Source organism: Aythya ferina (assembly GCF_964211825.1).
Source record: "Aythya ferina genome assembly, chromosome: 12".
In the NCBI taxonomy this organism is placed as follows: Eukaryota; Metazoa; Chordata; class Aves; order Anseriformes; family Anatidae; genus Aythya; species Aythya ferina.
The window spans coordinates 4,313,531-4,333,166 of NC_140308.1; the positions used below are offsets into that span (position 1 = coordinate 4,313,531).

General features: G+C 36.3%; 1 protein-coding gene across 2 annotated transcripts in view; it reads right to left on the reverse strand.

The window, feature by feature from the left end:
• Positions 1-19,636, reverse strand: part of CDH13 (cadherin 13) — a 487,393-nt gene that overhangs the window by 291,231 nt on the left and 176,526 nt on the right. For both annotated transcript variants that reach the window (XM_084533251.1, XM_084533250.1), the window contains exon 4: positions 973-1,089. In XM_084533251.1, the coding sequence (XP_084389377.1) occupies positions 973-1,089 (117 nt within the window). The remainder of the gene's footprint in view (positions 1-972; positions 1,090-19,636) is intronic.

Below are 19,636 nucleotides of genomic sequence, written 5' to 3' on the forward strand. Positions count from 1 at the left end.
ATTCTTTGGGCCCCGCTATCCAGCCAGTTTTTAACCCAGTGAAGCGTGCGCCAGTCCAAGCCGTGAGCAGCCAGTTTCTTGAGGAGAATGTTGTGGGGAATGGTGTCAAAGGCCTTACTGAAGTCAAGGTAGACCACATCCACAGCCTTTCCCTCATCCACCAAGCACGTCACTTTATCATCAAAGGAGAACAGGGTCGTCAAGCAGGACCTGCCTTTCATAAACCCATGCTGACTGGGCCTGATCGCCCTGCAACTGCCACATAATGACACACAAGATAATCTGCTCCATGAGCTTCCCTGGCACCGAGGTCAAACCAACAGGCCAATAGTTCCCTGGGTCTACCCTCCGGCCCTTCTTGTAGATGGGTGTCACATTTTCTAGCCACCAAACGTGTTGTTGGAACTCTCATTCATAAAACCTTCCTGCAGACACAAGAGAAACTTTCCTCTTTTTCAGACCTTTGCAAACAAACAAACAAACAAACAAAACAAAACAAAAACACAAACAAACAAAAAAATCAAACTGAAAATGTCTGCAAAAACTTGCTTAGTCTTTGGATGCTAGAAATGAATTTAAGGACATGAACTTAGGACATTTTTCTATTTCATGACTTCTGAATTCCTACCAAGTGTTAAGAATAGACACAAGATAATCCACACTATGCAGTAGGATATTCTTCATGGCATTTCTGGCCTAGATTTCAGCCCCAGCCTCACACGTAGATACACAGTAACCTCTGTTGCAGATAGCAGTCTCAATTAATACTTTTTTACTAGAATGTATGCTATTAAGGTCTCCCATGAATACAAAGCCATGTTCACCTGTCTATACAATATCCATTCTGTTCAGCTTTAAGCTTCTTAATTTTGTCTGGGATATTACTACCAATTTGATAGGCATCACAACATTTTAAGAGAAATACATTGATTACTTAACATAAAAAATTGACTCTATTATTTGATGACTTACCTTGCCAACAGATCTGGGGAATGGTGGTCTTTGATTTTCTGGAATTAATATCGGAGTTGCCAAAATAGCCCTTTTTTGTCTTGGAATTCCAAGGTTGCTTTCTATCTTAAAAATTTCCTAAAAAAGAAAAAGACCAAGTACAATGACTTTCAAAATAGCATTTGTTATTTCCAATCCCTATATCTTCAGGTAAAATGAACATGAACTGCCATGTTCTAAATTTTATATTATGTGTTTTCCAGTGATTAGTGATAACATATCAAACTATTTAAAACTGTTGATTTATTCCACTTATGACAATAACAGTGGACAGGCCGTATTCATTTTGTATTCCTACTGACTAGTTTTAAACTTAAGTGTGTCTACCTTCCTAACAAGAGGACTGCTTAACTCATAAATCTTAGACAAGGTTTGGCTTCCCTCAAATACTTCCATACGACCTTTAAAAAGCCACACTTTAAATGTTTTAGATAATTTTTCCATTATCACATTTCAAGTCACCTCTATAGTCAGCCATTTCTCAGTCCACACTTCAGGTCAAACAGAACTTACAGGTGATTTGCTGAGACTGTCCCCAGATAGTGATCTCTCAAAAAGGACCAAAAACTTGTAAGTTAAAAAGCAATGGGCACCAAAACTCAGTGCAACACAGAATATCAGACAGTGGGTTTCTTTTACATAGTGAAAACTTCATGCTACTGTATCTGAAAGAACAGTAATAGAAGTGGTTTATACACATGCCTGCTCTTTTCCCATTGCATTTTCTGAGGTATTTAGTTCCAGCTGAGCTTCAGGCAATTCAGCACGTTATGAGCTACACCTAACTCTTCAGAGTGGCCTCTAGCCCTTGGAAAACTCTGTCCATCACACCTCTGCCTTCCCTCCCCATCATTTCTCAGTGCACAAACTGCAGCTTTCCGGAGGCCATTTTCTTCATTTTTGCTTCATCCTCCAGCCTCCACAAACCTCTTCTCCAAGCACACTCAGCAGCTACCGAGGTCAAAGACAGCCTCTTCCCATCTCCCAGAGCTCTCACCTTGACTCAGACACCTTTCTTAAAAAAGATAATAATAAAAAAGTGCACCAATTTGTACTGTGTTGGGAATTAATTTTGAAACTGGAAAAGGTTTAGATCACTACAATTTGTTCAGGTTGTCATGACAATTTTGCAAAACAAATCATAGGGTGAAAGAAATGTCTAATTTCAATAAGGTAGTTACATCCTACCATACACTTTTCTCCCCTTTCTTAATACAATAATTTTTCAGTCAGTTCTGGAATCCAAGTTTTTGTTTTAATAGCTGCTACTTTATAACCTAAGGACAGCTTCATCTCTATGCTATATTTTTATAAAACTGCAAAGATGAATGAGGTTTCTTGATAGCATGATCTGAACATCAGTCAAGAACTCCACAGGCTGCTCTGCTGCCACCTGCATAGATGCCTTCCATCTAGTGAGTATATCACAGCCAGAACACTGATTTACATCTACTAGCTTTAGTGTGACTTTGCAAATTTGATGACAAGCAGCAGCTAGGGAAACAAGCCTACAACTGTCAGCTTTAGACACAGTAAAGTCAAAGAGCAGTGAGAACCATGCAGAGAATCCCTTCTCACGATTTTGCCAATTTTCATAACCTTTTGAGGCTCACCCTGATTTGGAGTTCCCATCTCTCCCAAAGGCTTTGCCACTTCTCTGTAATCTTTTGGTCTGAAGGTCACTTGGGTCCCTATTTTTGTCTTTCAAAAGAACTTTCCCCAATAAAAATTCATGAGAAAGTTCAAGGCAAAAACATTTGAAGTGTCAAATAAAAAGGAAAGAGCTGAATTCTGTCCAAAGGCAAATGCACAGAGCAGCTTTCAAAATCACTTACGCTATAAGCACAGCAGTTTGGCTGGCATGGATCTGTGACGCTGCTAAGGACAGGAGGAAAAATGACTACTGGTATATCTGAGAAGGAATATCAGTTCCTTAGATCAACTGCAGCAGTGCTAAAATGATCACACTTCTGACTTATGCTAACTACTACATTGATGGTTTCTCTTCAGCTCACAAAAATGTACGGGTAACCTCCCAGATGCATTGTCATTGGAAATGAGTATGACACGTATTTAGATCCTTGTATCACGTTTATTCCTATACTAGTTCATAATGTTTTCCCCATTTCTGAAGAGGGAAACAGAAGATTTTGCTTAATGCCAAGCAGATGGCAACTGATGGCTTTATCCTCAACCAGTATATACGACAGAAACCAAGAAATTTGAAAGTGCATGTGCATTTAACACCTGATTCAACAGTCAAAACACTGAAAAGATTCCCATCCAAAGGAGGATATTTTGCATACATAAGCATTTTTACTGAATTCACTTACAATTTCTTAAAGAAGCAAATCACAAGGCATATGAAATCACTCCAAAAGGAGTTGGAAGTTTTGCTTCATATCAAGCTAGAATTACAGGAGCCTCCTTTTGGCCTTTGACTGAAGTGAAGCCCACACAGTTTTCTGTGATCTTTGCTGGACCTAGCTCATCAGAGACTACAGCGTCTACCACATCTTTCTAGCATCAATGGCTCCAGACAAGTGCTTCTGTGCCTGGAGTCTGGAGTCATCAGTCTGGAGAGCCCACAAACATGGGGTTCAACCAGCACCTGAAGAGACAATGGCTGTGATGGCCGACTGCTTCTCCTACTCCTGCTGCTTTGTGCGACAAACAGAAGCCTAAGAAAGGTGTGCTTCCAAAAACATCCATCCATAAGAAAAGGTTTAAAGAAAATATATATGTCATAATAAGTATAGGCCTTTCTAAGAAGAGTGCAGCAGAAATATAAATTCCGTTTCTCTGATTGCAATTAAAAAAAAAAAAAAAAGTGGTAGGAGAAAAATCCTCCCAGGTTCTTTATTTTCACTGTTTAATTGCCCTGTCAGGCCTATGCTGCTATTTTCCTGATTATCATCTAACTATCATTTCATTGTCCAATTCAAAATTTCATAACTAGTTTTTAGACCTATTTTTCATTTTATTAAATTCCCTTTCTAGACACGGAATCAGTACTTTTAACAGCAATAGTTCATAACTCAACAAGGCAACACTGTTCACTGATTCACTGGTAACAAATCTCAATTCCCTATTCAAGTTAAGGAAGCAACAAAGCCACCTCATTTTGCTAACATTTAGCTTAGTGAAAGGTGTCAGTCTGCCCAACCTGTGATGCTACACAAGTATGAATTTCTTCAGTTCCCTTGAGAACTCTCCAGTCTGTTGTTTGTTTATTGATTGTTTGGTGTTTTTTTTTTTTGTTTTTTTTTTCTCTCCCTTTCTTCTCGCAAGGGGTTCTTGGGGTCATTGCACTTCTTGAATATTTGAATGAATGGCCTAGTCACTATCCAGTAGCAGGCACCATTAGTCTTAGCAAAGAAAATTTCATTAGAACTTGTCATGGGAATAAGGTGGCTGAATACTTATCGATTCGTCACAAAAAGTGTTGGAAACATCACTGGAGTAGCAATTTGTAACCCACGATGGTGACCAGAAAAGTGGCCGAGTTTCTTGCCATTTTGTTGGTTTTATATGCTAAGCTTGATGGTATTAAATGGGATCAATCCCAAGTACTACTCCAAAAATAAACAAAAGTAAATGGGTGCTCACTGCAAACGAAATTAATCTGAAATGGCAATTGGGATGTGGTATTCAGTGGTGTATCAGTCTTTCTACTAATAAGACTGCTTAAGATGACAGAAAATAAAATTGCACGCAGATCAACTTAAAAAATATTTTTATACAATTCTCAGCTGGCATTTCAGACTTGTGCTGCAATTCTTACTTAATGTCTCATAAGTTCATTATAAGTGAATTCTATCAGATTATTGTTATTATCAACAGTATTAACAGCAGAATTAATAGTTAATGATTTCTCAAATAAATACATCAAAAATATTTTCTCATATTTTTAACAATACAAAAAACTAAGAAATATGCTGAACTTTACTTGCAATTCAAAGAACAACTGCTTACCACCAGTAAATCATTAAATCAAATAAAACTGAGAATTGTTAAGGTCAATAACATATACAGAAACATCTGCTCAAAAGTAGTCTGTCCTCAATACTCATAAATGTCATGCTAAAAAAAATCACACTTTATAATTTAAAAGAACAAATACGGCCAAAATCTAGCATGCTAAGGAGATTCAGTTACCTCAGAACTTCCAGCATGGCCAGATATGACATCTGAGTAATGGAAATTGCTACGGTAACTTGATTTAAGTGGGGGGGGGAGGTATTTCTACCGCTCTGATTGCTACCTAACAGCAGATCCTTAGTCTAGCCAATATACCCTTAACTTCATAGGTGCTTCATAGTCTCAGACTACAGCTTTGCTACTGTAGATTCATTTAGCTGTGTTATATGTATTTTTATAGGATGGAAGTTACTTTATCTTCAGAGGAGTCAATAATAATAAAATTATTATTTATTTATTTTTTTAAACATTTGGTAATGTGTAAATCACAGCTATTTTAATGCTAATTTGTTCTGATGTATTTTTGTAATGTGTATGTGACAAATAATGTAAACTATCATGGAGACAAATCTGAACTTTTGTTTTATGAAATGATACATTCTATTGAACCTCTGCAGCATCTTTTGTGGTGGAAAAGCCCCGTCTCTATTCAAGTATAAGTTTCATTTATCTTCACACCTGCCTTATTCTATGTCAGGGGAAAGGTTTTCTAGGATCATAATGGACTGACTGCCGTTAACTTTCCTTTCTGTACACATTAACCATAGGAGTTACCTGTTCTGAGAAAAATACAGAACTGGCAATCAAGCATTTATTTATTTATTTCAAATTAACATTCCAGACTTTTCTTGTCGTCATTTAGTGGGTGTTATTTGCATTTTGAACCATATGTGAATCACCCCCTCTTTCAGAAAATCTCATACCAGTTCCACACTGCTCATTAAATATAATGAGATACCCCTTATACACAAGCAACCAAACAAGCTCTGACTGACTGCATCTGTCAAAAACATTGCAAATATGGGCTTACAGAAAAAGACAACGGCTGACCTTATGCCTCTGTCTTCACCAAGGTACATTAACAACACATCACTTATCACCATTAAAAATACCCTTCTCCCCACCTCTACTGTGCTTACACCAGTTGCAAAGCAAACAAAGAAGAGTGATTTTATAGCATGCCAAAAAATAAAAAATTGTGAAACATGTCCCAAAACCTTCAGCACCTTAAGTAAATGTAACTGAAATACAGAAAACACTTGCTGATGCCTTTGCCAAGGCATCCGGCCTGAAGAAAGTGTCCTATTACAAAACTTTACCTTTGAAAACAGGTGGTAGGTTTTTGTTTGTTTTCTCTGCATTTTGTTTTGCTTTTAATGAAAGTATCGCCTGTTGAAGTAAGATACCAAACTGCTATTGAAAATAGTACTAGACACATGCTGGAGTTCTGAAGCAATTTAAACCTTTCAGAAAACTGATCCTTTTGAGAATTAACCAAAACCACATGGAAAATTTATTGCACAGCATGGACACAAAGCCTTAACTTCCTACTTTTCATATTCCTACCCACTGAACAGACTCCTTTCTTCACTCATATTGGAAGACTCATAATATAAGAGCTTCCCTTTAACTCCATCAAGCTTCAGGCATGATGAAAACACCCTAATCTCCAGAGTGAGAAGGAGAAAAAACATATAGAAAACACATCTTGATTCTAAGGCATGATAAATGAATCAAAGATGAACTGTCTTGGGGCACTAGCCTATAAAAGACCACAAAATCTGTACATCAGTAGCAGACAATTGATACAAATACAAATTTGGAACAGGACGAGCAGCCATGAGCAAGCTGTTTCATGTTTCAGTACTGGGATATAGGGACAATTCCTAATAAAGAAATTTTAGTTCTCACAAAAAAATTAGTCCTATTCATAGCAGTTGTTGTCCCACCTTGGAAAAACAGCTTTCTATCTGTTGCTTCAGGGCAGTGAGATATAAGTATGTGGAAGAAAACTAACACATTTTATACCCATGTTCTGGATTGCTCAAATGCTATGAAATTCACTGCATTATAACAGTGCTGCACAAAAGCAATTTCATCATACACTAAAGCAATAATACTGTGTGCTAAAATCATGTATGCTGTTTAATAGATCTAGTGGCTGCAGTCCTGGTCCCATATCTGAATGGGTGCATAAAACACACTTCTTCCTATCCCCTCCAAGGCTCCAAGCTGTGATTACAGTCTTTTCAGTCTTGCTACCTCAACAAACAAAATTTTCAAGCTCTATCACCACGTATTCTTTGCTGTTGTTCAGTTTCTTCATTATCCCCACTCCACCAACAAAACAACCCATAATCTGATTCAAAACATTGATTATTTACTTTGTTATTCTTTAAACTCTGCATGATCCTTCTATATTTCCTGAACACCTCCCACAATCCCAGATAACACCCCTCACTTTCTCTTGCTCCAGGTATCAGTGTCATTCTATGAGTCTTGTTTTCTTTTGGAAAATGCTCATCCTTTAACATTCATTTTGAAATTGTTTCTCTTGAAACTTGATCATACAACTTTACCCAAATGAAGTTATCTAAAATTTGTATTTTTGTTTAACGGAATGCCTTTTTTATTTTATGTACATGTATACTTTTAGGCATTTTTCTTCAGCAATATCCTTCTGGTCATTACACCTCCAAAGCTTTCCTATTTCACCTATTTCCTATTTCTTTATCAAATAACCAGTTCCAGTCCCTCACAGAAAGCATATCCAGTATCAAAAGTTCTGAAATCCTTGTAGGTTTGGGAACACTTTTTGCACAGGTTCTTCAACTCATTCAAGGAAAGAATGCAGCGGCCCCTCATGATGCCTTTTATTTTAACCCCTGTCTTTCTCATTAGAAGCTGACAAGACATGCATGAAGTACTGCAGCAAAGAATAGATTTATATGTACTATATATCATGCAGGAGCTGGAGAAATCCCACCATAATACACACTGAACCCAATTTTCTCCTGCCATTTTTCCATCCCATAAAATTCTCGGAGGGGAAAATGAACTTTTTGGCCCTTGGTCTGCAATTTCACAAAACTCAGAAAATTTTTCACAAATTATATGTGCTACAACCATACTTTGTACATTTTAGCAGCTTAAACTCTGCAACTGCAGGCGGTTGGACACACCCAGATCAATCACTTTCTTTGCACAGCAGATTACATATAGAAGATGTGGTCATGTGTATTGCAAAAATCTGCCAGTTACCTTATGCTGAAAAATAAGACACGTTTTATTCAGAATCTGAGAGGTCTGTTTCTTCTTGAAGTAATCAAGGACTATTTATCTGGAAGGGAGTTTCAACACTTTTCTTTCCGTTAGTATTGGTACATTCCTTCATGTAATGTAATGCTGCAATGCCCACAGCAATTTCTTCCTCCTCTCCATTAGATCAGGTTTATATTGACTACTAGCAAAAATAATATATTATATGAGATTGCAGTGCAGGAATGAATTATTTTGAGATCATAGATCTGCACAACAAAACTCAAAAAAAAAAAAAAAGCCTGGATATATTCTATTTGACTTTACTATGCATGCATGGTGCTCTACAAAGCTGGCATTCTTGTGCTTTCCAATACAGGAGCTGCCAGACTGACAAATGGAGTGGTAGTCTGTGATGAAGACAAAATGCCCACTTAGATCCAAGCTAAGGCAAAAATTCTCATTCACCAAACTAGATTTGAAATTTGGTCGAAATGTTAGTACATTAATCCACTTCACAGCTTGGTCCAGCTACTCAGACCAAATTAATTAACAAGCATTAACTGAGTGCAAAGAGCCAAAATGGTAGTGTATTAATCCACTTCACAATTTGGGTTGTATTTTTATTCTTCAATACAAACGAATTAACAGACAGTAAGTGTCCGATATCAGAAGCTTAATTCTGTTCTGTGATACAAGTAAGAGACTGTGGAGTAGTGTCTTTTAGACACTTATTCTTACTCCCTAAACTCCTGTGTTCTTTGTTCCCACTATAATGGTGTGATTAAATTCACAGGACAATGCCCATACTTCATGAGAAAAAGAAAAAAAAAGTAATAATAATAATTAAAAAAAAAAATCAAATGGCAACAGTTACAGGTTACTGAAGTTTGCAGTTGCTTCTCCCCGCCCCCCCCCCCCCCCCCCCCGGATTATAACAGCTGAAACTAAAGTCAAGTGCAGCTTTACAATACATGAGATGTGACACTGATAGTGCAATACCATATATCATTCAAATTCATATGTTTGGATCTGAGCATTTTGCCCTAGCAACCTGCAGCCATAGTAGCATACAAATATTCCCTCCTTCATACCTGTTGACTTTTAACTACATATCTCCATGGGATAAGAACAGTCACCACCTACACAAAACACCAAGTAAACAGGTCTTATTCAAGTTTCCTGGCCAAGAGGAGACAGATCCAACCTTCCCGCATGCCACCTGTTCTGCAACGTCACTGCTACTTCTACTAACTTGTTTTTGTAGGGTTGACTGTTGGTTACCTGCTGTGGGTTTCTGGTCAGTGGGACACAGCATCCAAGAATGTTAAAAATAAATAATACTCTCACAAGTTTTAGAGTAGGGTGAGAACACTCCATAGCCCTTTATCAACTACAGAGTAGTGACTGAATACAGACAGACAGTCCATTGTTCAAAGTAATGACAGGGAACAGAGAAGATATATAGAATCAGCATTTTCCGTTTTAACAGTTGCCTCCAGAGACTTTCCAGTGGATCACATTATTTCAGCACTTACACCCCACAGATCTAAAAACTCCATTCAGATCGCAATTTCTAATCCAGTGTCTTTCTGAGAAGGGATGCATTCATAAGCCTGAGCACTGGCTAAAGCAGAATATTATACATCTAATATCTACTTTGCTTGCAAACATTTTGTTCATATTTCATATTTGTTCAGTCTTATCAAGTAAGTTCTACTTTTATCTAACACAACATCTTATTCCAAAAGCAGTGAAGTCATTCAGTGAGACCTGTGATGTCTGCCGCCTTTGCTGACATACTGGAATCTAAACAGAAGAATTCCAGAATTAAAAACCTGAGTACTCACAGCTTGAGCTAAATCAGCAAAATCTCTCTACTCCTCATAATTATCCATCATGCAGCTAGCCCCAGAAGAACCTTGAATGGGCTGTATTTAAATAGCACTGTGAATTCATAAAATAAATTCTTCAGTTCTTGTCACACATGCCAAGTACAAATGTCCTACTTTAAAAAGTGACTGAAAACCCATTGTGTACATCAGATTATGCACAGCATGTTGCATTTATAAAGTGCAGAGTTTCCAAAGAATGTAAAAAAAAAATACTAATTCTACGCTGTTATTCAACTTTCTTTGCACCATTCCCTTTGGTATATGAATGTAGCACTACAGCAAAATCAAGCTATCAGCTTAGTGCTTAAGGTTGTGATTGCTATTTCCTGAACATTTCAAAGTGGAGTGAAACACAATATCAGAGTCTCTTAACTTAAAATAGTTCTATTTCGCTGAATTTATCTAATAGAGGTTAATAAATTACAGCATTGATAATTGGATACATTTTTGGCCCTGTCTCAGTTTACAAACTGTCCACTAACAGACCTTGAAATCTGTGAATAAATACATTATCTACCATGATATGCAAGTTTCTCAGATGAGTAATTTTTGATCTTCAGATTGCTCAGGCAGTTGCTTGGAAACATTTGTCTGTATTAGATACACAAGCCATGTGGTATTATTTTTCTTTTCAGATTGGAGGGCTTCTGTGAATAAGCAACAGAGCATGAAATGCAAATTTCATGATATAAAATTCAAAACTTGCTTTTGGCAAGGATTTGATTTATTACATTTACAGCACAAGATGAAAACAAAAAGGTTATCTTGGTGATCTGAAAGACTTGACAGGGCAAATAATGTCTGTGCCACTTGGAAAACTAGTGACATACTATACAAAAGCAAAAAACATAAGCATTAAAAATAAAGGAAGAGCAAGAATCAGTGGAGAGAGTGGCCTAGGGATCTTACTTGGCTAAGACATCATTCACAGAAACATGAAGAAAATAAAGAACAGGTTGAAACTTTGGAAGAGTCTTGCTATAATATCAGATAGAACCTATGCAGTAATTCCTTTACTAGTTATCTATATAGAAATTATTAATTTATCTCCTATTGATCAGTACTTTCCAGGGATTACTATTTTCACTCTTGTATAGATAGTTATTTGCCTTTTTCTGAACTTTGAGCAAAGAAAAAGAAACAAGAAGTCCTGCTCATATTGTTCATAACAACCATGCCTCATTCAATAATGCTGAAAAAGTATTTCCTGGTATTTCATTGTAGATGGTATACAAACTTAATAGATTTTATTATTATTATTATTATTATTATTTTCTGCTAATGTGATCAGTATGAGAAACATTGAAATTCACACCTTTTTGGTTTTGTATTTGCCTAAGCGTTTCTGCTCCAGTAGCAATGATTCCTATTCTCTACTGAAACAAGTGATTTATAAAAGCAAAATCATTCATTCAAAACTAAATATAGAGTTTTGCTAGCAGAGGCTGCTTCTTGCCATTGGAGAGAACCAAATATGGTGAAACTATGTTACTGAGCACACTCTCAAACTACCTCAGGCTACTGCTGCAAACCATAAAGTCTACATTCAAAATATGGCCAAAGTTGCAAAGACCAAACATAATAAACCCTGAAGGAGAAAAGACAATTAAAACGATGGAGAGAAACTTAGAAAACGACAGTAATCATCATTATTTCAGTAAATATTTAAACCCAAGCTGTAAGGACTGAGGGGCAATCAACCCATTTGCAAAGAAGAAAATATATCTGAGTTTTCTCCAGACTTTATAATGTGATAGCCAAGGTCTCATCTCACCGCCAATTAGGCAAAGACAGACAAAATTCCTGGTACTCTCCATCAAGCCAGCAGCTCTGCAGGAGGCCAATGCCAGTGAGCGCCAAAGGAAGCAAGTGTGCCTAACAGCTGAAGCCTGACATCAGTGCAAAATATTTGTGCCACCCATGATTTAAAACAGGCTTAGTTTTGGGAGGACTGTGACTAACCCATGATTAAGTTCAAATCCTTCTGCTAGCAGAAACAGCACTGGGTGAATGTGAAATATGTATGCACAGCCGCTGCTTACTGTTTAACAGCCTATCTCATAAATCCAAGTAAAGGCATTCCACAAAAACAGCCAGAAGTGTTGTCACTCTGTCAGCATTTCTCTCCATATTCAGCTGAATGCCAGTGTTATTAATGAAGTATTAAAATACTGAATATGAATTTGATTAGAAAACAAAGGTATAAATTTTGATTTTAGCAAAAACAACCTCTTCTATAAACCCAAATTTCTCCACCACATGCATCCAATTGTGTAAAAACTTACACATCCTTTAAATAAGAGTCAGTTTTCACTTTTTTCTCCTGCCTTTCTCTAACATGCATTTCAGTCAGATCATGCTCATTCATTTTCAATAGTATATTGCTCCCTTCATAGCTGCATACAGAAACTTGGTGTAAGGAGTATGAGCTTATAAACTGCCATCCTTTGCCTGTCTTTTAAATAAGGCAGAAAAAGAAAGAAAGAAAAGAACCAACATCCTGAGCTAAGATTAAAAGCTGCATTCATATTAAAGAATGGTGTCTTTTTACCATTGAAACTGAAGCTGTAGATTATTCTGAGCTGATAAAGTACTACAGTGGGCAAAGAACTTTCTTATAATGAACACTGCTGTAAAACAATTTATCTACAAGAAAGGAAACAAGTTTGCATAATCCATTTATGGTTGGTTCGGCTTTAGTGGAATTTGTTATATAAATATATCTTACCCTGGGGAATTGTTTTGCCAAAATAACTAATGAAAGCATTTGAGAAACTTAACACTGATAATTAATAGGATTTTTCAGTATCACAACGGACAATGACGTCTTCCTATGTAAATTAACTGTCTCACCAGTGAAGAGACAAAAACTTGGCAGACTCTAAGAGCCAAATACATCAGAAAATGAAAAATGAATTAACTTAGCACTTACAAAAATGCTAAGTAGATTATATGTTTTAACTGATCATCAAAAGGTGTTTTATAGTACTTTCTTCACAAACATTCCTTGTTTGTGTCTCAGTAATTATCACTTTAGAAATCTTAATTAATAGTTCATCAATTGTTCGGCTGGCATTTCTAATATTCTGCTATCATCCTGGAGTGTTTGACTAAACATAATCAAGTACCATTATGTTGTTACACACTTTGCTAGCAATCAGAAGTTATGTTTTAAGTTTAGGTGTCAATATTAAATCATCAAGAAAGATTACCACAGGTAACTCTCTCACAATCTCATCAGCAATGCCTTGCCAACTACAACCCTGTAGAGACTTAAAATTTACAGTGCACCTTACCTGCTTTTGTGGTCACATAATTATTTTTATTATGCTTTGTGGCAACGTTGGCTGCCAAAAAAGGTTGTCCTAAAATCCCAGTGTGACAAAAATCAATTTTCAGATGCAAATGAGGGTGCCATAGGTGACATTTTTCATACCCAATAAATTGCTTGTCTGTGGCTTTGAACTAATGGCCACATAAACAAGAGAGATTGGTGCCAAGGTATTGCATTATAATCTTAGCGAAGTTTTATGAGACTCGTGCTACAGGCTCCAAAGAGAAACTGATATTGAGAAAGGGGTGTGAACAATTTGAGGAAACCTGTAAGAATAGATACAGCTTTTTTGTTATTATTATTATTTTCCATTTGTTTGTTGTTGTTGCAGCTGCTGCTGTTGGTTTTGAGTTCTGATTTCCCGCCTACTATCTACTTATAATAAAAAAGTCAGTGTCCTCTATGACATCTGTCCACCACATTTATCTTATTATTATCTCCCAGCCATCCTCTTCACTAACCCCTAACTCTTTTCTCAGTTTCTCTCCTATAAAATTTGTCCAAATGGGATTCCTTCTTGTTACTCCTTTCTAATTCTGGCAACACTGTGCTCCTTGAACAGTATGATGAGCCACTAAGGTGGCCCACAAAACTTTGATGTGCACTTCTAAAGCATCATGCCTGAAAGAAAACATGAAAACACAATTTATCAATGCTGTAGGACTCTTTACAGCAAATAAATGCAGAGAAGAGCTCGATTAAAGCTGCTGACGTGAACGTCAGGGTACTGACGCAAAATCATCATCTCAGTGACATCTCACCAAGGTCTCAGAGATCCACGTCCCCTTCAGTCACTGGGACTATGTGAGACTTCAGTTGAAGTCTGCAGTTTCAGATTGTTTTCTTCACAGATACAAGGATTAGAACAAGATTACTCCAAGACAGCTTGTTTTCTTTTTCTTCTTTCCTTTTCCTCTGAATCAAATGCACTTCAATTTTTGTATTTAATAATGAAGGAATATAGATTAGTTGTGTTCTACTAAATCTGTACTTGCACTGCAAATACATTTAAACTTTACAGCTCTAGAAATCCAATGCATCTAGGCATTTGTTCTGTACTAATACAAGGAATACACTGAAACTAGCATTACCTTTAAAACAGCAAAAACTTTAAGTGACCTTGTTGCACATGTCAGTTGTGGCTATGCTTCAAAAACACAAGTTTGCGTTTGCATAAAACACCTGCAATGTTTTATAGGCTTGTCTGAGGCTTAGTTTAGATAATTATGAAGTTTTAGAGCTTGCAAATTTATGCTGGAAGTCCTGAGAGACATTTACTCTTGCAATACAAATAGAATCACAATAAAAACAGTACTTTTATGATATGTTGATGGTATTGTTTCCAACTGTAGCTAAAATGAAAGATATGATTACATAACAGCTTTTCAAACCTCTTCAAAAGAGGTGAGTAAAGTTCAACTCAAAAGATTTGGAGGCTTTAATCTTGAAATAAAGATCAATCTTTCTGTTATTTCACCTTTTTCTCAAGTTAGGAAAATATGAACAGTACTAAAAAGACAAAGAATTTAATCCTGCTTGAGATTTGTCCCATGTATATCCAGCTGCTAGACTGGGATAATAATTGGGATGTACATTTTAAAAATACCTGTTAGCCTCTCATCCTGTTTTACTCAATAACTAATACTATTGCTACTGCTGTTACTTAGTTTTTGTTTTCAGTTCTGTTTATTTTGGGGCAGAAAGGAGAAAAAGGTATTCTCTTCTGCTCCATGTCTAGCTCTCCTCCTGAAAAATCAGAGCTCCCTCTGAAGTCAAGAAGTCACAGCACCTTGACTTTGCCTGTCAGCATCTTCAGCACAACAGGGAAGCAGAGCCGGCTCCTAATACTGTGCAGACATAGCTTGGAAAATACAGTTTTAAACTTTTGTTTATGCCTCTTGTCTGGTTGGCCAAATATCATTAGTGTATTCCCCGGAGATGAGAGTTTATTTCTATTGCCAGAGCAACCCCTGGCAAGGCGTGCATATGGAATTCAGGGCAGAATGCCATGACCATCTCCACCCTGTTCTGAAAAGAGAAATTATGATGGAAGATATGAAACGCACTGTTCCCTGCCTTTTAAGGTCACCAAAGAAATTTACTTCACAAGCTAGCTAATATATCTAGCTTCTCTGTCAAATGGCCTCCCCATCTTTCTACTTCTTCAGTCTTGTAACCCATGCCAACATTTAGAAAGCAAGTCTTTAATTCTAAAAGTCTGCTAGTGATTTAGGTGGCCAAATTCCCTGATTAGATTAACAACTCTTTGCACTACTGCTGGTAATGGAGATAGTTCCTAACAGTAAATTCCAAGGCAGTGGGGAATTACCTTCTAGTAAATCTACACCACAGCAAAGTACCATGGTTTCTTCATCCTCTACAACCACAGCAAAGTCTGCACACATAACAGATGGGCATTGGTTACTGGAGAGCACAATTTTACCCTGTTTTACAGTTCTTCCAGTCTGAGAGCACCAATCTATATGTGTTAAACAACAATAAAATAGAAATTGGAATAATATAAATTTTTAAAAGAACCCAATACGCAAGGGAAAACATCTTAGCTAGAGGATTTATTCATTGACAATGAAGTCAAAAGATTTACAAGCATATTTAGAGAAAATTCTGCTGAGTAGTTCTACAGTTCTGAGCTCCTTTTCTATTGTCCAAATGGATTCATTTGTATAATAAATTAATTTAAAAATAGAAGCTATAATACAGCATAGTTTTATGAACTCTCACTAAATACATTTAGAATTTAGTTCCCTTTGGCTCAGTCTACGTTGTGTTCCACATATAAACATTACAGACTTAAATATACTGGGATAAATGAACTTAGACTTGTTAAGAGGTTTCCATAAACAACTGTCTATTATGTCACTTCTCCAGATAGTCTGTGCTTTGTTGATGGTTACTGTCAGAACAGACTATTCCAAGTTCTCTGTAGTTAGCGTGAAACAGTCACTAAGGAAAACCTTTCATAATTAGAACAAGGCAGGTACTAAACCCATTCCTTGGCTTATCTATGTATTTGTAGCTGGAGTTCATTAACTTGTCAGCACTGATTCCTTTTGAATAGGAAAGTGAAACGAAAAAACTATGTGCAAATCAATATCCACTGTTAAGTCATGTTCCTGTTAACACAGTGTCAGATATGAAATAATGAGAATTAAAAAGAAACTTTCTGGCATAAAAACATGCTTAATATGCTTTAAAACAAAATAAAAGAACTACTACAGTGAATGACTTAAGCTAATTGTTGTTTCATGATAAAAGTTAAGGCACGTTAAAGGTTAAAGAAAGGCTTTGAAAACCTACTGTTATTTTCAGGTATAATTTAAAATGGCATTAAGCTTAACAATAAATGGAAGAAGCATTTAAAAATTTATAATTTATGCTCATTAGTTGGCACAAAAGCTGTGTAGCATATCTATATATATATCTATAGAGAGAGAGATATCTGCTAAAAGGACTTCCATACCACAAGTCCAGTGGCATATTTTCAGAAAATACATTTCATTTGCGTAAAAGTGCACCATTATCAGAAAGGGACTATAAGTAACTCTTTATGGACATGTAAAATGATAATAACAGAGGTATTAAAAGCACAGAAAAAATTGTTGGAGATAAGCATAAGGTAAAGGCAGGTAAAGATCGTACATCCTACGTGTATATTCTGAATTGCTTATTACCTTTCCAGAGAAAAGCAAAGTCAGTGAGCTCTGCAGAGCAGTCTGCAGGCCACACAAGTCCCTCAAGATGCTGCTGCCTGTCCCCCTGAAACTGAGCTCAAACTCAACTCCATTCTAAACCATCTACTTGTTAAATCAATAACACAGTGAGACGGCCTTAACTTCAAAATTGTGAGGTCTCTGCCTGCAAACAGTGAAAAGTCCTTATTACCTTTTATCTAAACACCTTACCTTTCAATAATGAAAGAGCATTTTATACACAGAAGTTGGAGGCAGTATTATTTAACAATGGAAACTGTCAATACTATAACACTTTTTCTCTTTGTCCAACCTCTATTTTGTCTGGTTCTTTGGGCATATCTTCTACAACATTCATAAACAATGTCTTACAAGTCACAGTCTTTGTCAGTCTTTCTATACTGCCACAGAAAAACCAAGGAGAAATAATGCAAATCCAATCTGTCTTTGCTCTCTCCCTTGATTCTCCTAAACACATACTCTAACACTGAAAACTGGAGTTTTATCTTCCTGTTGTCTAGAACCAAGATTAATTTCTCTCACCTTATTTTCTCATTTTATAGTCTTAAAGACTGAAGGTCAATAAAGTCACTTATCTAATTCACAATTGTTCTGAAACACATTTTCAATTAAAAAAAAAAAAAAAAAAAAAAAAACAAGAAGTGTGAAATCCTTTAAAGAACTGCTTGATCAAAAAAACAAACAAACACACAACAAAACATTAATATCATAAGGATTCAGCTGAAGGCACAAGTGTCATTTAAAATGTCTGAAGAAATTCATTTTCCTATCTTATAGACCAGCAAGATGACTGGCATACTGTGGCTGTCCACTAACATTGCATGCAATTAATATTATATGTATATATCAACATGATTCTAATAGCATCCAATAGAAATGACTATACTGAATGACAGTCCCACTAATACACTCAGTTTTCCTGGCAATGGAACAACATGGATGCATTAACAATTAACATCAAGGTCACCCTCAAATAAATTTTGATTTGGACACTTCTCATGGCAGATTTATGAGTAAATTCAAAGCTCATTAAAGTCAGTGGAATGACTCCTATTGACTTAATGGAGTTTGCATTTGGTGTACGGCTTTCTATGATTTCCTGATTAATTACACGGTTTTGTGAATAGTCATGCCTAAAATCAACCCTGTAACTTAAAGCTTCAAGCCTCACCTCGCATATACATGGAATTTTGTCAGCTGTGAGTTTTAGTGTTACACGAGTCAAATCTTCGCCAGATCTGACTTTAACCTGAAGTTTTAACATCTCCTCCTCTTACTCAGTTCCCAATTTTTGAGGGTCAACATGAAGCATGTCACACTTGTCTGATTTCAATGATCCACTATTATAGTAATAATGTTTCTATGGACTTAGCTAGAAATTAAATACATGTGAACAGTTCCAATAAACCTCTCAGTATGGAGGTTCAGTGTAGGATATAATTGATGGCAATAAATGAGACAGTCTATAATTGATAAAATCTCTGTTGACTGAGCCAGTACCAAAACAAATAATAAATATGCATTTCCTAAATCAGGAACTCAGTCTAAGTATTTTTAATTCTATCAGTCAATTCTGCTGCAAAGTACTGTTAGAATTCACACATGCCACATCAAACACAGAACACCAGTGAAACAATCATAATCTAAGGCATGTGTTTATAGCTTATATCAGCAACGGCAGTAAGAATAGAATATCCAGTCTGAATATTCTTGTTGCCAGATGCTACTATGCTGGAGCATATTCAGCTGAGTACACCTGGTCCCACTAGTGGTTTTGTCTACCAGCAATGTCTTCCAGCAGTCATGAATTTCATCTCATACAGGAGTGGCTGACTTTTCATTTCATCTTAGGGGAAAAAAAAAGTCACAGCTGAGAAAATATTCTTCCCCTCCAGATAGAACAAACTACAACATGTAGTATTTGCCAGCAAATCAGGAATTTTGAATTTACTGAAACCTTTGTTAGTGAGTTCAAAGATATCTGAGCCAAACTGATATGCTTCATGAGAGCACTAAAATGCCCATTTCATAGGGGCTGACAGACTATTTCATCACTACACTCCTGTGTTTGTAGGAAACCCTCTGCATTTTGATACAGCTTTATATTTAAAGTATTCACAGCGCAATCAAAATCAGATTTCTTGTGAGCATTTCTTTTTTGGGAAGGTCAAGACTACGTCAGGTGGTACTAAGATATACTACAGTCAATGCACGTATAAGGTGTTCAGCATCTCCTAGGATAGTCCAACACTTCACAGGATTATATACTTGAAATCTTTATAGCAAAAAATAATTATGCCAATACTTGAGAATTAAATTTTTATACAGTCTTTCATATATTTATAAAATTTACAGTCACCTTTCTTTTGGGTGATTAGAAAATACATCTTTATATGGCACAACAGTTTTCAATAATATATATATAT